Source organism: Periplaneta americana, chromosome 1 (assembly GCF_040183065.1).
Source record: "Periplaneta americana isolate PAMFEO1 chromosome 1, P.americana_PAMFEO1_priV1, whole genome shotgun sequence".
Classification (NCBI taxonomy): domain Eukaryota; kingdom Metazoa; phylum Arthropoda; class Insecta; order Blattodea; family Blattidae; genus Periplaneta; species Periplaneta americana.
In genome coordinates, this window is record NC_091117.1 from 97,886,828 (window position 1) to 97,903,105 (window position 16,278).

At 34.2% G+C, this 16,278-nt stretch overlaps 1 protein-coding gene across 2 annotated transcripts in view; it reads left to right on the forward strand.

Annotated features, from left to right (window-relative positions):
- The window catches only part of Frl (formin-like protein), a 542,073-nt gene extending 526,169 nt beyond the window's left edge, over positions 1 to 15,904 (forward strand). The window contains exon 19 of one of the 2 annotated variants that reach the window (XM_069824507.1): positions 14,399 to 15,904. In XM_069824507.1, the coding sequence (XP_069680608.1) occupies positions 14,399 to 14,611 (213 nt within the window). In that variant the 3' untranslated portion in view covers positions 14,612 to 15,904. Of the gene's footprint in view, positions 1 to 8,668; positions 8,777 to 14,398 lie in introns of those variants that run through there. The other variant, XM_069824516.1, reaches the window with a different exon arrangement.
- The last annotated feature ends 374 nt before the right edge of the window (positions 15,905 to 16,278 follow it).

A 16,278-nucleotide genomic window follows, 5' to 3' on the forward strand; every position in this document is an offset into this window, starting at 1 on the left:
TGACAACAATTTGTTAGATAGTATTGATTCGATGATTCCATTGACAATTTGTTGCACTATTATTGGGTATGATTCTTTAATGATCCTGGTAAGTTAGTGCTCAGCTTCTAATAAGAAAATAAGTTGTTGAAAGGTTCCAATTGCCAGAGAAATCTTCTTTATTTCAAACCCACCATTATTAGTAAACATTTCTGCTATTTTGTCGAATCGAGTCATCCTCGATCTTATAGCAGTAATTATGCTAACTGTAGGATCTGAAGTTCGTAGATTCATACTTGCCCAAGGACGATAAAACTCTTAGCATGGTTTCCTCTGGCTGGAAAGTAAAGCCGAGAGTCCCATGTTGTATATGGATAGAAGGCTCAAGGCAAAATTTGTTGGCCATGTCTTGTCCACATTGAATTTCAACACTGACTAATCTCTGCTTAATTAAATAAAATAATCGATACTATTGTCGAATGCTTACCTCACATTTCTTGAATCAGCTCTGAGACATGTTTCAACTCATCACGTGTAGTTAGTTTCATTATTTGTAAGATACATTTCTTATATTGTGCAGGACGCAAGGATTTCGTGCATAGATCTTGTTTTCATGATCTCATCAAAGATAAAAATCACACAACTCTTAAGAATGGGGACTATAGTGACCACCACAAATTATGAATTATTCGTTCAGAAAACACGTATTCTTGCATGGGATATCCAGGAGTCTGTATAGTTGCATTGCCCTGTTGAAGATGACTGTAAAATATTTCGTTATCTGCTAATTTATTAAAGTAAGATTATCCCAAATGTTTTATTGTGTCATAAAAAATATTAGTCCTAATATTATCTCAGCATTAGCAACTTTACTAATATCTTCAAGCCTTTATTCAGTTAAAATACGCCATTTACTTTGCTGCATCTGTTAAAAAAGTATTCCAATGCCATCTATCAGATGCCATTCTTTCTATTATCCCAGTAGATTGCAGTAAATTGGTTTCAGTTCTCTTCTTCTGTTCTGTTGCATTGCATTTAAGTAGATGGTCTGCGTTCATGATGAAGGTCGTGTATTTACAGATGGTGCATGTGAATGAATTGTTGATGTTAATTTTGTGGAGGTGGGCTCCCAAACAATCACGATGTATATGTAGGCTTTCATGGCCAGCATGATTGGAACAAGAAGTTTTCTGGCTGAGATGTCGTGTTACTACCAGACGTTTCGTTTACTGCTGCAGCAGACATCTTCAGTGGCAAGGTACATGTGATCTTGGCATACCAGGGGCAACTGATTCTGCGACTGAATTTATAGAATGGGTACTGTTTACTGTTGTCAGTGTGCTCGGTGATCTAATGTTCTCGTTCGGGGAAGTGGCATTAGGTTGTTGTGGATGATGTTTTATGTGTGTATATCTTAAGGTTGGTTACCATGATTTATTAAGTTTCAGTTCTTCTTCATGGTGTGTGTTGAGTCTATACATTGTTATTACATCTTTGATTGCTGCTTGCGAGTATTTTTGCCAAGTGTTCATCTGTTTCCAGGTTCGTTTTTCGTTTTCAGTTTTTGCCCTATATTCCATACATTTTATTTTAAAAAATTTTGTCACACTTTCTCCCCCCCCCCTTCCAAACTGCCTGAATTATGTGCTGATGCACGTTAACTGTAATCCCATCCTTTATAAATGATTTCTTTTTTTATGTACTGTGTTCTAAATACCTAACACCAATGCTACTAAACCACTGAAACATACACTGATGGTAAATCTATATTTACGACTATGTAGCACTCATGAAGAGGACAAGGACTGATCTGTTTAGTCAGGGAGAAGTATAGGCATTCGCAGCTCAGAGTAACTTACTTCCATCAGGGATATTAGTATACGAGAGCATGCTGAAAAAGTAATGCCCCTTTTTTTTTTTTTTTCCGCTGTGAATATAGTTAAAAATATTAGTGATAGTACATTGTACTCAGTGAACTTTCTGCTTTCAGTGACTTAAGTTTCGTATCTCTGCCAGTAGAGAGCTCTGAGTTATAGCCTGAAACATGGCAGCGTGTACCAGCACTATGTCGGTGCATCTGAAGCAGCGTGCTGTGTTGAGTTTTTAACAGCAGAAAATGTGCCCCCGATAGACATTCATCGGAGATTGAAGGCTGTTTATTGTGATTAAAGTGTCGACATCATTACTGTGCAGCGTTGGTCTGCTCGTGCTCGTAATTAACCTGGTACAACTCTCAACTTGTGTGACAGGACACAGTGGAAGACCACGTACTGCAACTAATGATGCTCATCGGAATCGTGTCAATGAACTCATTACAGCAAATCATCGCATAATGCAGGAACACGTATCAATCCAGTGTGGCATATCAAGGGAGCATGTGCAGGTGATAATTGCAGAACTGCGATTCCGGAAAATTTGCGCACAATGAGTGCCTTGAATGCTCCTTTCTCACTTGAAACAGAAGAGACTGGACATTTGCCAACAATTGCTTCTGTGCTATGAACGGGAAGGCGAATTCTTAAAGAACATTGTCACAGATGACGAAAGCTGGGTACACCACTTCGATCTCGAAAACAAGAGGTCATCAATGCTGTTCCACCACAAAGGATCATCTGCACCCAAAAAGGTCAAGACTGTGCCATCTGCAGGCAAACTCATGCTCACAGATTTTGGGATATTCAAGGTATGGTGCATATGAAATTCATGCCTAAAGACACTGCCATTAATTCTGTAAGGTATTGTGAAACCCTAAAGAAACTGAAAGCACGAATTCAAAGGGTTCGTCCAGATATGGAGCAGCCCCTCCTACAGCATGACAACACTCACCCGCACACCAGAGCAATGACAGTAGAATACATTCAGCGTCTTGGTTTCGCTGTTGTTGATCATCCTCCGTATAGCCCGACCTGGCGCCATTAGATTTTCGTCTGTTCCCAGAACTTAAAGAACACCTGAGAGGACATCTCTTTGATTCTGATGATGCAGTGCAGACAGAAGTGAGGCTGTGGTTCATTACAAGCACCAGCAGATCAATGTCACTTAGTACTGATGTCGACACATTGATCACGATAAACAGCCTTTAATCTCTGATGAATATCTATCGGGGGCACATTTTCTGCTGTTGAAAATTCGATCACAGCATGCTGCTTCAGACACACCGACATAGTGCTGGTACACGTCACCATGTTTCAGGCTATAATTCAGAGCTCTCTACTGGCAGAGATACGAAACTTGCGTCACTGAAAGCAGAAAGTTCACTGAATACAATGTATTATCACTAATATTTTTAACTATATTCACAGCGACAAAAAAAAATAGGAGGCATTACTTTTCAGCTTACCCTCGTACTTTCCCATTGATAAATCAGCACTGACCATTAAAATTGCAGGCAGAAATGAGTAGGTTGAGACCAAATGTCAATGAAATACTGATCTTTCAGTTCACTTAATAATACGATAGCAAAGAGAAGGAGAAAGTGTGATTGTTCACCTAGGCTAGTAATTTAAAAAAATGGCAGACAAAGCAATGGACTGCACAGTCTTGCTACTGGAAACTCCTCTCCCAGTTTCACCCCCCTCGTATAAAGAGATTAAAACCTCGGGAGATTTTAATGCACAGATTAAATCCAGAAATAAACTGAACGATATCATTGTTAGTTATGCAATAGACCAAATAGATGAGGCGTTATATAAACAGTGTTATCAAGTCAGCGGTTCTTCTGCTAGATGTGATGGTTTTTTCGTGACAGTTGAATAGCTTCTGCAGTACTTTATAGGTTTTAAAGAATCATGTTGGCAATATTGAACACAGAATTTAAATTTTAAATTCAAAACTGTGCAAGTGATCATTCATTATTGAACAGCCTAAGTACATGAAATTCTTTACTGAAATAAATTCCTTCTTTCCAAGATACTACAAACACTATTCTGTGCATAGATATTTATAAAACTTGTTTTTCTATGGAATCAATTGATACATAAAGATAATTTTTTTTATATACTGTAATGTAAATAAAATATTGCGTTTTCATATTTAATGCAAAACTACGTTATATTTATATAATTTAAAGTGTAATTAATTGTTTTACTAAGTAAGAAAAAAGCCTTTAGTCATTGTAATTTTTAATGAGGTATGACTGACTCTTTTAATATATTTTTGTGTTTTATGTAATATACGGTACAAGTTTTTTGCTGTGCAAAATATAATTACGTCTGCATAATAAAATACACCATGTATCAAAAAGATGGACCCAATTTCAAAAACCTGTATCTCACAATGCAATATGTTATAATTACACAACAAATTGCAGATAGTTCAGTGTATCACCAAGTTTTACTCACCACGTTATAAGTACTCTATGTGTCCTCCACTTGCTGCACAGACAACATCAAGCTGATAGCTGAATTTGTCCCAAATTGTTCTCAGATTGTCTTCTTCCACTAAATTCACTGCCACTATGATTCTGTTTCTGAGATCATCCATATTAATTGGTAATAACGGCAAAAAGACACAGTCTTTGACATAACCGCACAAGAAGAAGTCACATGGTGTAATGTCTAGGGACCTTGGAGGCCAAGAGTATAGTGTTAAGTCTTCGGACTCCATGTGACCTATCCAACGTTGAGTCAGTGTGTCATTTAGAAACTGTCGAACCTGCCAGTGCCAATGTGGTGGTGTACCATCTTGCTGGAAAATGAAGTCATTGGAGTCTTCATGTAGTTGAGGGAAAAGCTAGTTTTGCAGCATTTCGAGATAGGTTTGCCCATTAACTGTGCTTTCCTCGAAAAAGAAAGGGTCGTAAACCTTTCTTGCAGAAATAGCACAGAACACGTTTACTTTTACGTACTGAAAGCATTTAGTCTCACTTGAATGAAAATTCCTGTATAACTGCATTCTGTAAATTTAGCGGCTATTGTTGCATTCAACTATTCACCTATTGTTGCGTTGGGAGAGACATCTAGCATTGGTCATTACAAACTCTATGATGTGCCATTTCAAGTGATATGCATGCCATTCACAGATGACTCGTGATTGCTTTGAAATTGGGTCCATCTTTTTGATATGTGGTGTATTCCATTATTCTTTTCTCAGTTATTACTGATCATGTACTAAAAAAATATAACATTAACGTATCTTTATAATTATTTTTGAATATTCATAGTTGCAAAGTGCTTTTTGCTCTTGTAGAAACAAGTTCATGTCATAGTCTACCCAGATTGTGAATCAGGTTTTTTTATGATCTTTTGCTACAGTATTATTAAAAAGAGTTCGAGCCTTGGCATTTTGTTCAGTTACACAAATATGATCATGAGCACTAAATTTCTTGTAGAAAATCATCTCTATTCTCTGATGTAAAGTATTTGGGTGAATTAGGGAAAATATTACACAGGCCATACAAATACACCATGTTTCACTAAGATAGGCCTATATATTCCTCAGAGATTACTTACTTTAAAATATTTCCATTTTTAGGATGTAAATAATTTTGCCTCTGTGCACTCCTGTATCCAGATTTCCTGTATGTTATTGTACAAAACAACACGTTGTTACAGCATTATTAATGAACAAAGACTCAGTTTGAGATTTTAAATAGTTCTGTTTATTTCATGAGTATTAAAAAAGTATTCATTAATTTTTAACAGTGTGGTATTTTTTCTGCATTTTTTAAATGTTTAGGTGCTGATTTGTAAATTATGTAGCAATCTTCACTTTGTTGTTTTTAATTTCTAAGAACTAAAAGCACAGAAAACATGTAGTGATCATATTTTCTACTTCTCCTTATATTATTTCTTATTTAAAAAATCCTTTTTACATACTTCTGTACATATAGCTATATATCTGTATATAGCTAATCATTATTTTTGCATTTATATAATGTTTTTGAATTGTACTGAGATTTAATATATTATTCTTAGATAATTCTTATAGTCTGTGTGCATGACTTGATTTTTATTATTTACTGATGGATGGAATTATGCTTGAAATGTATGCATTTTGTTGTAGTGATTGACATACACTAGGTGAATCTGGTTCTTTATTTTTATTGCATTTTGTTGTAGTGGTTAACATACACTAGGTGAATCTGGTTATATATTTTTATATTTTTTAAGCAAAATAATTTTGGTATGTAGAATCACATCACAGGAGAGAATTAATCTATTATTTTGAAATAAATTTTAATTATTTTCAGGCCCTTCATACAATTTTTCTGATAAAAACTTTTTTAAGTTTAATATTATGTGGCGAATAAATCAAGTATGTACCAGTAAAACTGTTTTCAGATTAAGTTGTAGATGCGAAAATATATATGGAATATAAATGTCAATTGAATGTATTCAGTTATGTATTTTTAACTTAAAATATTATCTATTGCCTCTCTTCTAAAATATCTGTTAAACTAAGACACAGGATAGAATTTTTTGTAACTTTACATTGGAAGAAAAATCTGGAATTCATATCAATTGGATCTGATGAATTTGTGTATGCCTACACCACAATCCATAATATAATGCATCAAAATGACAATAGAAGAAAAAGCACTGATTCAATATGAAAAACTTATTAGATTACCAGGAAACAATTGGCATTCATACAGTCCTCTCTGTAGATTGAAAACTCAAAAAAATTTCATATCCGTTGTTCAAGAATTAAAACAGAAAATCAATATCCCGAATTTAAAAGAAGACCTACAAATTAAACCAAACCCTTTAACTCTATTAAATATAGAATATAATCTAAATTTAACAGAAGAAATACTAAAATCAGAAGTAAACACTAGAATACTAAAACAATTGTCTTTAGAGACAATTAATATTAGGTACCCTCCACAAAACTGGCTTCATTTATACACTGACGATCCTTGATCTCCAGAGAACAAGGTGCCGGTACAGGTGTTACATGCTGTCTCTTCTCACTTTATAGATCTCTTGGATATGGAACAACAAGTTTTGATGGAGAAATCATTGCAATAAGTGAAAGTCTCAGGAATCTTCTATGCCACATCAATAAATTTAAAAATGCAGTTATATCGTCAGACTCCAAAGCAGCTATTCTATCAATAGTCTCTAAACACACACCTTCATCTCAAACAGCAGAAATAACTAAAATGCTCTCTCAATTAATATCACTCAATAAAAGAATTGTATTCCAATGGATACCATCCCATTGTGGAATCTGGGAAAGGAGAATGCGGATGCTTCAGCAAAGAAGGGCAGCACTGCTACTTACAGACCTGTTACTAAATCTACGTATTACTTTGTGAAAAGATTTATTAAATCTACATACTTAGACTTCAACAAACAAAATTTGATAACACAATCCCAAGGGAAAAAATGGAACTCTCTGCATCAAAATCCACAGTTAATTCCCGATTTACCACGAAAATCGTCTGTAGCTGCATTTAGATTGGCAACAGGCCATGATTGTTTGGCCAAACACCTGCATAGAATTGGAATATATCAGTCCCCTAACTGCCCATTGTGCAACTCAAACCAAGAAATGGTTTCGGAACACCTCAAAATCTGTGCTTCAGTGGCTGGCCATGATAATATCTTTGAAAAATATTGGAGTGCAAGAGGTCAAATGACTTTATTGTCAAACGCCTGGCATTAGAAAAGAACAACAACAACAATATAATGCATTCAGTACAGGTAGTTTCTGTGTTGTAACTAATTTTTATTCTTTATGTATATTAGTTCTAATACTGCAATTATCAAGAAATATCGGTAAACCTGTATGTTGGCAAAAATTTCATTTACAAAAATATGGTATTGAATTACTGTCACTTTGAGCTTGTCATTGGGCTTATAAAAATGTGCATCCAAATTAAGCTTTTCCTTTTGTCATTTTGCTGTTATCAGCTGCGGTCTAACTTTAGGTGCAGGTAGGGTCAGTGGTTATTCAAAATGAAACCAAAGATTAATAGGGTCAGTTTTATTGTGAAAATAATTTATGGTCTGGAACAACGAATTTTTCTTTGAGAAACTTTCATCAATGTTCTTTGTGAATGAAAAATGAATTTTTATAAGTGATTTAGGTAATAGCATTTTAATTTTCTTCCATGATGAAGCGTGATATTATCTTGGTGATTATGTTTACAACCACAACTGTTAATGAAATAGACAAAATCTGCAAGAGATGTTGAAGTTTAATCTATATGTTGCATAAAGAAAGTAGCCTAGTGTTATTTGTGACATACAAACATGATTATTGGACTCATATTTTGGAAGGAGAAGATATACTGAGAAATGTACAGTACCTTAATATTGATTCCAATTTTTATCAATTTGATGTGGTCTCTGAGAAGTTCCAGGATTTAATTTGTCTGGAGAATTTGAAAGCTGTGTACATACATTTTATCCAAAATCCTCTCGTTCAATTTTTATTGTAATTATGCATTCCTCTTGAAACACTGTTTATAAAGATATTAATTTTGCATAATTCTTTAATTTTTAAGATTTCTGGATAAACACGGTATACTTGAAATTCAGATTCACCTAGTGTTTTTTAATAATTCAGTTATGCATTTATATGTAGTACCCCTAAGTGATTATTCTTGAACATCTTTTTAATTCACTTGGCTGCATAGTTCCATTTCTACAAAACTTCTTTTAACAAAGCTTTGCTTTTTATTGTGTTTGTTAATGGGGATGTTTTTATTTTTATATTACTGATTTTTTTTTTTGTGAAGTCCTATCAACGTATTCAGCATAGTCAATGCCGTAACAACAAGCAGAATCTGTTAACAGCACTGTCATAACCGACTTGGAAAGCTGATTGAAAAACTAGTAAGTTGTTTAAGTTGCAGAAAAAAGCATACTTAATGGTGAAAGATGGCTCACATTTAAAATATTTATCTCGGATAGCATGTGTTCACTGATAAATTAGTTTTGTGCACCATTACACAATTGATTGAACTTTGAGGCTTTGTGCTGCACCAAAACATTTTTCTGTATTTGCTATTAAATTTTGCTGTGGTTATGTTGTTGTGGCATTGCTGACAGCTTACAGTAATAATTCTTTTACTTTAATTTTTATCACATTAGGTGGTTGGGATGTATTTGTAATAGCCTAGTATTAGGCTATATAATGCAAGTAAGGTATAATCTTCTTGCTTCTTCTGTTACAAACTTACATTCATTATTAAAGATTTTTCTTCATTTAATAGGTATTTGCTTAGGTTCCTGGTTTTCTTTTTCACATTTTATGTCAGGGCTGTTCGTTAATGAATGACCATGATTTTTTTTGTGACATCAGATCTTTTATTTATCCACCAAATTTTGATGCACTTTCTCAAAGTAGCCCTCATTGGTTGCAATGCACTTGTCCCAGTGATCTTGCCAGTCTTTAAAGACTTGATGGAAACCATATTTCGACAGGTCCTTTAGTATGACCTCTGCATTTTCACCAATTGTTCTGAAGACTAAAAATGCATTCCACGAAGGTGTTTCTTCAACTTTGGGATAAACAAACATGGTGCTAAGTTCGGACTGAAGGGAGTATCAGGGACACATTTTGTGTTTGTTTTGGTGAGATACAACATGGCTGCATTTGCAATGCGTAGCTGTGCATTATCTTGCTGCAGCATCCACCCTATTGCATTGAGATATAACTTTCACTTCACATGATTGTTCAGGGTCTTCATTGTACTTTTGTAATGTTGTTCTGTCACAGTTGCGTGAGCTAATACATGTGGATAAACCATTTCTTGAATGTCAGAAAATAAGATGCCTATGACTGCCTATGACCTTTTCTACAGATGCACTTCGGCTTTCTTTGGTCGTAATGATGATGGAGAATTCCACACTGAGCTTTATAACTTGCTCACAGAGTCAACATGATGCAGCCAAGTCTAATCTCAAGTTACGATATTCGAAAGAAACCCTGACCTTATTCCTCTAACTTCCTTCAAGCGCAACACATACTTGTATGCAGACGTCCTATTGTTTGGGAGTAAGCAATCTCTTGCACTAACATGTGCATTGTGTAGTTTTTCTGTTACCCATGTATATGGGACACCTAATAAAATGTTCGGGGTTTCTGACAGCTTTCTTAATATTATTGGTCTCCTTTCCCTCACAGCAGCAGCAGTGTTAATGTTTACATCACAGCTATCACACTCTGACCCAATGTGGTTGCAGCCCCAGTGCTAGTATCTTCTGATGATAATTTCCTTACATCTTTGAACATTTTGTACCATCTACGAAGTACTATATTGTAGAACAGGTTCCCAACAACATTTCATACGTCTCAGCACATGATTTTTTAAGAGACGGCAACATTTTAGAGCTCTATATTGTTCTTCACACTTGAACTCTATTGTGCCATAGGCGAATCTAAACCATTTCTCAACTCTGTCACCGTTTAAAATCGTAAATAAACTAAATGATATCATTATTACGTAATAGGATATACCAACAAGGATGCCAGATTTAATAATGTGAATAAATGCAGATAACAGTGCCACCAATTCAACAAGACAGTGGCGCAATTCCCCAACAATATATTGTTTGTTGGGTTGACGACAGTATTATCTGTTTTGTTGCATTTATTCATATTATTAAATCCAACATTCTTGTTGGGACACAATACAACATTTAAATTCTAAGTTAAAAGCTGTGTGAGTAAAGAAAAAAATATTCATTATTGAATAGCCTATGTACCCAGAAAATTCTGTCGCATATAAGCATGTTTTAGTTATATTTTTATATAATTTTCCAGTGTCTACCTTCTAAGGAATTCAATAGTGCTTTTTAAATGCGACTTATATTCATGCAAATCTAGCATCAGTAAATTGGTGTGAATTCAAAATACAGAAAAACCCAAATAATATATACATGCTTCAACATGCAAAATGTCTGCATAAAAACTTTAGTACTAAACTTGATGCACATAATCAAGGGATGGCTGTGATACATGTTCAACAACTACTATCACAACACATTTTGGAAGTGGTTCCCACTATGCATGCAGACATTCACAAAGAACCTCATTTTGGACTTTTTCTATTTTGAAAAAAAAAAAATGGTGTTGTGAACCTGTAACTAGAACCAAGAGCTTTATCTTCTCTTTTGTGTATTAGAATTGTCTTTATTAGTTGTAAGTGAAAACTCCTTGCTCAGACATTAAATAATAGGATTAATTACTGCATTAACAATATACATAGTTAGAGAACCCACAATAATATTCACTATGTGAGTTGTTCATTAACAATGTCTTTGAGTCATAAAGAAGAGACATATTTCCACTTAATTAATTTGTCGCTTCCCCCCTCCCCCTGGGAAATTCTTAACACGATTAAATCCAGAGTTTGATATGGGCAGGGCATATAGCACATATGGGTGAATCTAGAAATGCATATAGAGTGTTAGTTGGAAGACCTGAGGGGAAAAGACCTTTGGGGAGGCCAAGACTAGATGGGAGAATAATATTTAAATAGATTTGAGGGAGGTGCGATATGATGGTAGGGACTGGATTAATCTTGTTCAGAATAGAGACCAATGACAGGCTTATGGGAGGGCGGCAATGAACCTCTGGGTTCCTTAAAAGCCATTTGTAAGTAAGTTGTAATCCTTAACACCACCTTTAAGTTCGAAATATTAATGAAAATAAATAATATTTAAATGTATTGGTTGTGATTGGAGGTGGGGTGTGTTCATTTTTATGTTCACTTTTAATAATTTTCCATACTGCTTTGCAGTTTTTCACCATTTTTCAATATATTTGTAGCTGTTATTTCTTTTTCTTAATCTCAGTATTATATACTGTAAAATGGGGTGACTAGGATTGAAGTTTTATTATTTTTTTATTTATTTATGTCAAAGATTAATATCATCATCATCATCATCATCATCATCATCTTCCTAACAGGTGATAGTCCTAGAAGGACTGTTCCGGTCTACAAAAGTTTTCCCGCCATCTCTTCACAGGGCGACCCAGTGATCCTTTCCCTGTTGTTCTGTGGTTCAAAATTGCTTGAGGAATCCTTGTTCTAGGCATACACTTGACATGGTGAAGCCAGTTGTCTTGATATTGATGAATATACTACAGTACACATTCCATTTCCAGTTCTTGTAGGACATCTTCATTTCTTTTATGATTCCATTTAGTGTATCCTGCTGTTCGGCGCATAAACTTCATGTCACTGGCAGTAATTCTGTTTTCATCATTTTTCGTAAGGTCCAAGCTTCATTGCTGTAACAAAGGACAGATCTTGCTAAGGTCTTGTACAGACGAGTGTGGGTATGTTTCTGGACTAAAGAAGTTTCATTTTACTGTTGATAATGTCTGCAGATTTATTGAATTTAAAAATTTTTTGTGAGATATCTAGATGAGGTAGAAAGGAAAGCTTGAAACCAAGATAATTGAATTCATTAACCCTTTCTAAATATAATAATAAGAGTGTTTATGTTTTCATTCATAAAGACAATGAGTGAACAAATAAAAACTTTTATTATTATATTTACTCTTTGACACAAAGAAATAAAAAATAATAAAACTTCGTCCCTATTCATCCCCTGCATCCCTATTCACTCCATTTTACGGTAATTAATTTATTAAGTTATTATAAATTATCCTGTCCTCTAATCTATTAGCTTTCTTATATTTATGGTAAAATATCGTTAAATACTAGATTTTAAGGATTTAAGATGTGGTGTGTAGCAGTAATTTTTATTCTTATTTCTTAAAGTGTTTGATAAATTTAATGGACAATATTCATTTAAAATTATGTTAACTTATCTATGAAATTGGGAAAAGTATATTTTCACCCCTAAATCACTCATTAAAGGATCTTAATCTATTCTAGTTAGTCTGTCCTTTAAAAGTGAAATTCTGTCATTATTTCTATTCTAATTTTCCTATACAGGAGATAATGGGATAGGGTGGTCAGTTCCTTCTCCCCTCCATTGCATACATCACTGACTAGTAACATAGTTCACTAATCAGACTTGAGATATTTGCAACAATTGTTCTTCCTCTGACACATATCATCAAGTGAGATGTACTGCCTGATGAAGTTGTGTATATTAATTGAAATTACTTCAGTTGTTTAATATGTCTTTATGAAATATTATAGCTACTGTGTATATCTTAAACATAATCTCATTTGATAGCATGCTTTTATCATCGAATTTTCCTTCCTTTCAAATGAATTATATACCAAGGGAGTTTTAACTCTCATGATAGAAGTTGATCCTCATAGAAGTTCCTTAGTTTGCCGCATTGGGTCAGAGTGTGGTAGCTGTGTTTCGATGGGAATGATGGGAAGAAATTGGTTATAAGTTTTGCCAATCAGACAATTTAAAACAGACATTATTTATAGGATTTGTCAGTTCTTTTATTTTAGTATTATTATTCAATTATGAAATCGTCTTTGTTGAGTTGATCAGTGAATAGATGTTGCAAACCTGTTACATCCCTTACATTTAAATATTAAAGACATAATCCGTGATGTAAACAGATTGGGTAGAAGAGGAAATGTGTTGTTAATGGCTTTCAATTTAATGTTCAACCATTATATCCATAGCCATATATCAAACCAAAAACCATATATGGTATGTATATTGTGGTTGAACATTTAATTTAAACTGATAAACTATTACTCTCCTTTGGGGAAGTAATATGAAAAGTACTAGTAATAATATTATTTTCTATACCTGTAATACCGATTGGACTCTGTAACATGAGATGTAGTTCCGATTTTTGCCACAATTGGCTTAGATTTAACAGCGCGTCAATAGCCTTTCGAAAGTATATATTGAGTTGAAGGTCTTTCTGTGTTATTTGTGTATGGTATATAATACTTTTGCTCTTGTCATGATAGTGGCGTGTAATAATTTATTTGTAGTACTTGAGTAATTAGTGTGGTAACATGGAATGCAGTATCATTATAGTCATTTTTGTTAGTACCTAGACTATAATTTGGAGAGAAGCAGTTATGAAGTTTAATAATTCGTTTTGATCGTTCCCGTACTGTGATATTTTCTGCTTAACAATTCAGAATTAGTTAAATTTTTGTACCTCATAAAAATTATATTTTACTCTTCTTTCTATGAGCTATACTTAGGAAATTAAGAATAGAACGAGACATAAGTTCAGAATTAGGTTTTTGGGTATTCCACCATGTCCTGTAACTTGACATTTCCAACAACTGAGCTCAGTCATGGAATAGCCTGGCATAAGGGGCCCAACAGAGTAAGCACCTCCTCATCCCTGGTCTTATCTGCTCTAACGATGGAATCTATATGTAGTTCTGAAACATTGGAAATGCCATGTTCCAGTACACGGTGGAATGCCCAAACACCTATTTTTGATCACAATTATTGTGAAAACCTAAAAAGTTATATAGAGACTTAAGTTCTTTCTTGAGAGATATATGCCATTTATTATTGGTTTCTTTTAAATTGTCTTATAATTTCAGGAGGCAGTGATCAATGAACTGAAGTGCAAAACTCGGTTAGTGCAAGAAAAGAAACTCTTGCAGCAGGATGAAGTATACAACGGAGCTTTGGAGGACATTCTATTGGGTCTGAAAAGTGAGCCCTATAGGCGAGCAGATGCTGTTCGTCGCAGTCAGAGACGCCGAATTGACAACAATCGCCTCTCCCGCACAATGGAAGAATTAGAATTCTGAGTGAAAGTTTGTGGCTAAACAAGCCAGATCTGATTTTATACATATATATGGTAGCATTCCAATCTGAAGATGCAGGAATAAACGTTATTTAAAGTGATAAGTTCATTAGTGCTCATTCCACTTGCATTTTTATACCTGCCATGTTAATTATGTATGTTCTTTACTTCTTACTTCTGCTTCTCTGTGGTGAAGCTACATAAGGTGCTCTTGCGACTTTGATGTGTTAGATATGAAAGTTTTTCATACCAGATGCTGTTTGAAACAGCATTGTGATTGGTAATGTACTAAATTATGAATATTAAGACTTCATGTTTTATATATCTTGAATATGTGTGAGTTCGTTTATTTTTTTCACAAAATTAATGTGCGATGCAAGTTGGAGACGAAAGGGAGACATTCTATATTGATTAAATTTGTATTACTATCTGTGTAATTGAAAACAGACTTGTTACATGTAAGTATCTGCCCAGACTGAGTAATTTCTACTTTTTATATCTACTGATTCTTTGTAGGATGGAGATATTAATGTGATTTTATAATCATTCCTTTAAATTTTTATGATTTTTTCAAAGTTAACAGTTGTAAATATGTGTGATTTTTCTATTTGAAGGGAAGGAGTTTTATTAATTGCGTTCTGATTCCTTATTAAATGTGACATTACAATTTTATAGGTAAACTAGTCAAATTATCCAGCATTTGTATGTAAGTTGGTTTTAATAAACAGATTGATATGTGCATGTAAGAATGAATTTGATACACGGTGCTGTCATTCTTTTTGACTTGGGTACAATTTCTATATACTGTACTAAATTTTGTTAGGAATATACATTTGGTTGCACATCTCGATGAACAATACCTAGATTTCACATATATTTCCCAAGTTATACTATTCATATCATTGTACTAATTTAATTTACGAATAGCTACCAGTATGTTACACTACATGGACGAGTTGAAAAAGTGTGACACTTAGATTTTTTTATAAATGCATGTTTAATTAACAGAAACGCTGTTGTGCATGAAATTTATTCTCATAATATTTTAAAGCATTACTTACTACAGCTTTATTTATACAATAGCACCATTTTAACAAATAAAATTAATACTAAAATTGAATGAATAGAAGTCGTGCATTTTTGATGCTACTTGAATTCATTTTCTACGACACTATCTTGACATACCCCTTACCACTAAATAAACACAGAACCATCTTAACATAACTCTGGACTCTCAGTAACATGTATTACCATCCTTAAAATCCACAACAGTTCGCATCCTATTCAGTATCCTGGCAATTAGGATGTGGATGTCATTTTGTGAAATTGCATCCCATTCTTCATTAAGAGCTGCCTGAATCTCAGCCAGGTGTGAAGAACTCATCAAGAGATTTGATGTCTGAACATGTTCCACACATTCTCGATGCGATAATGGTCAGGACTTCATGCTGGCCAATCCAGAGTGATGAATTACGTCTCTTGTAGGAACTGTGACACACAGTCTGAGGTCTGTTGTTGTCTTGCATCAAAACGAAGTTCTCACTGACATGAGGGGCAAAAGGAATGACATGTTTAAGAAGTACAGTTGCGATATAATGATGCACATTCAGTGCTTCATTTTCATTGAACACAAACTCGATGTGAGTTTCAGAGCTGATGCCCCCCATATAG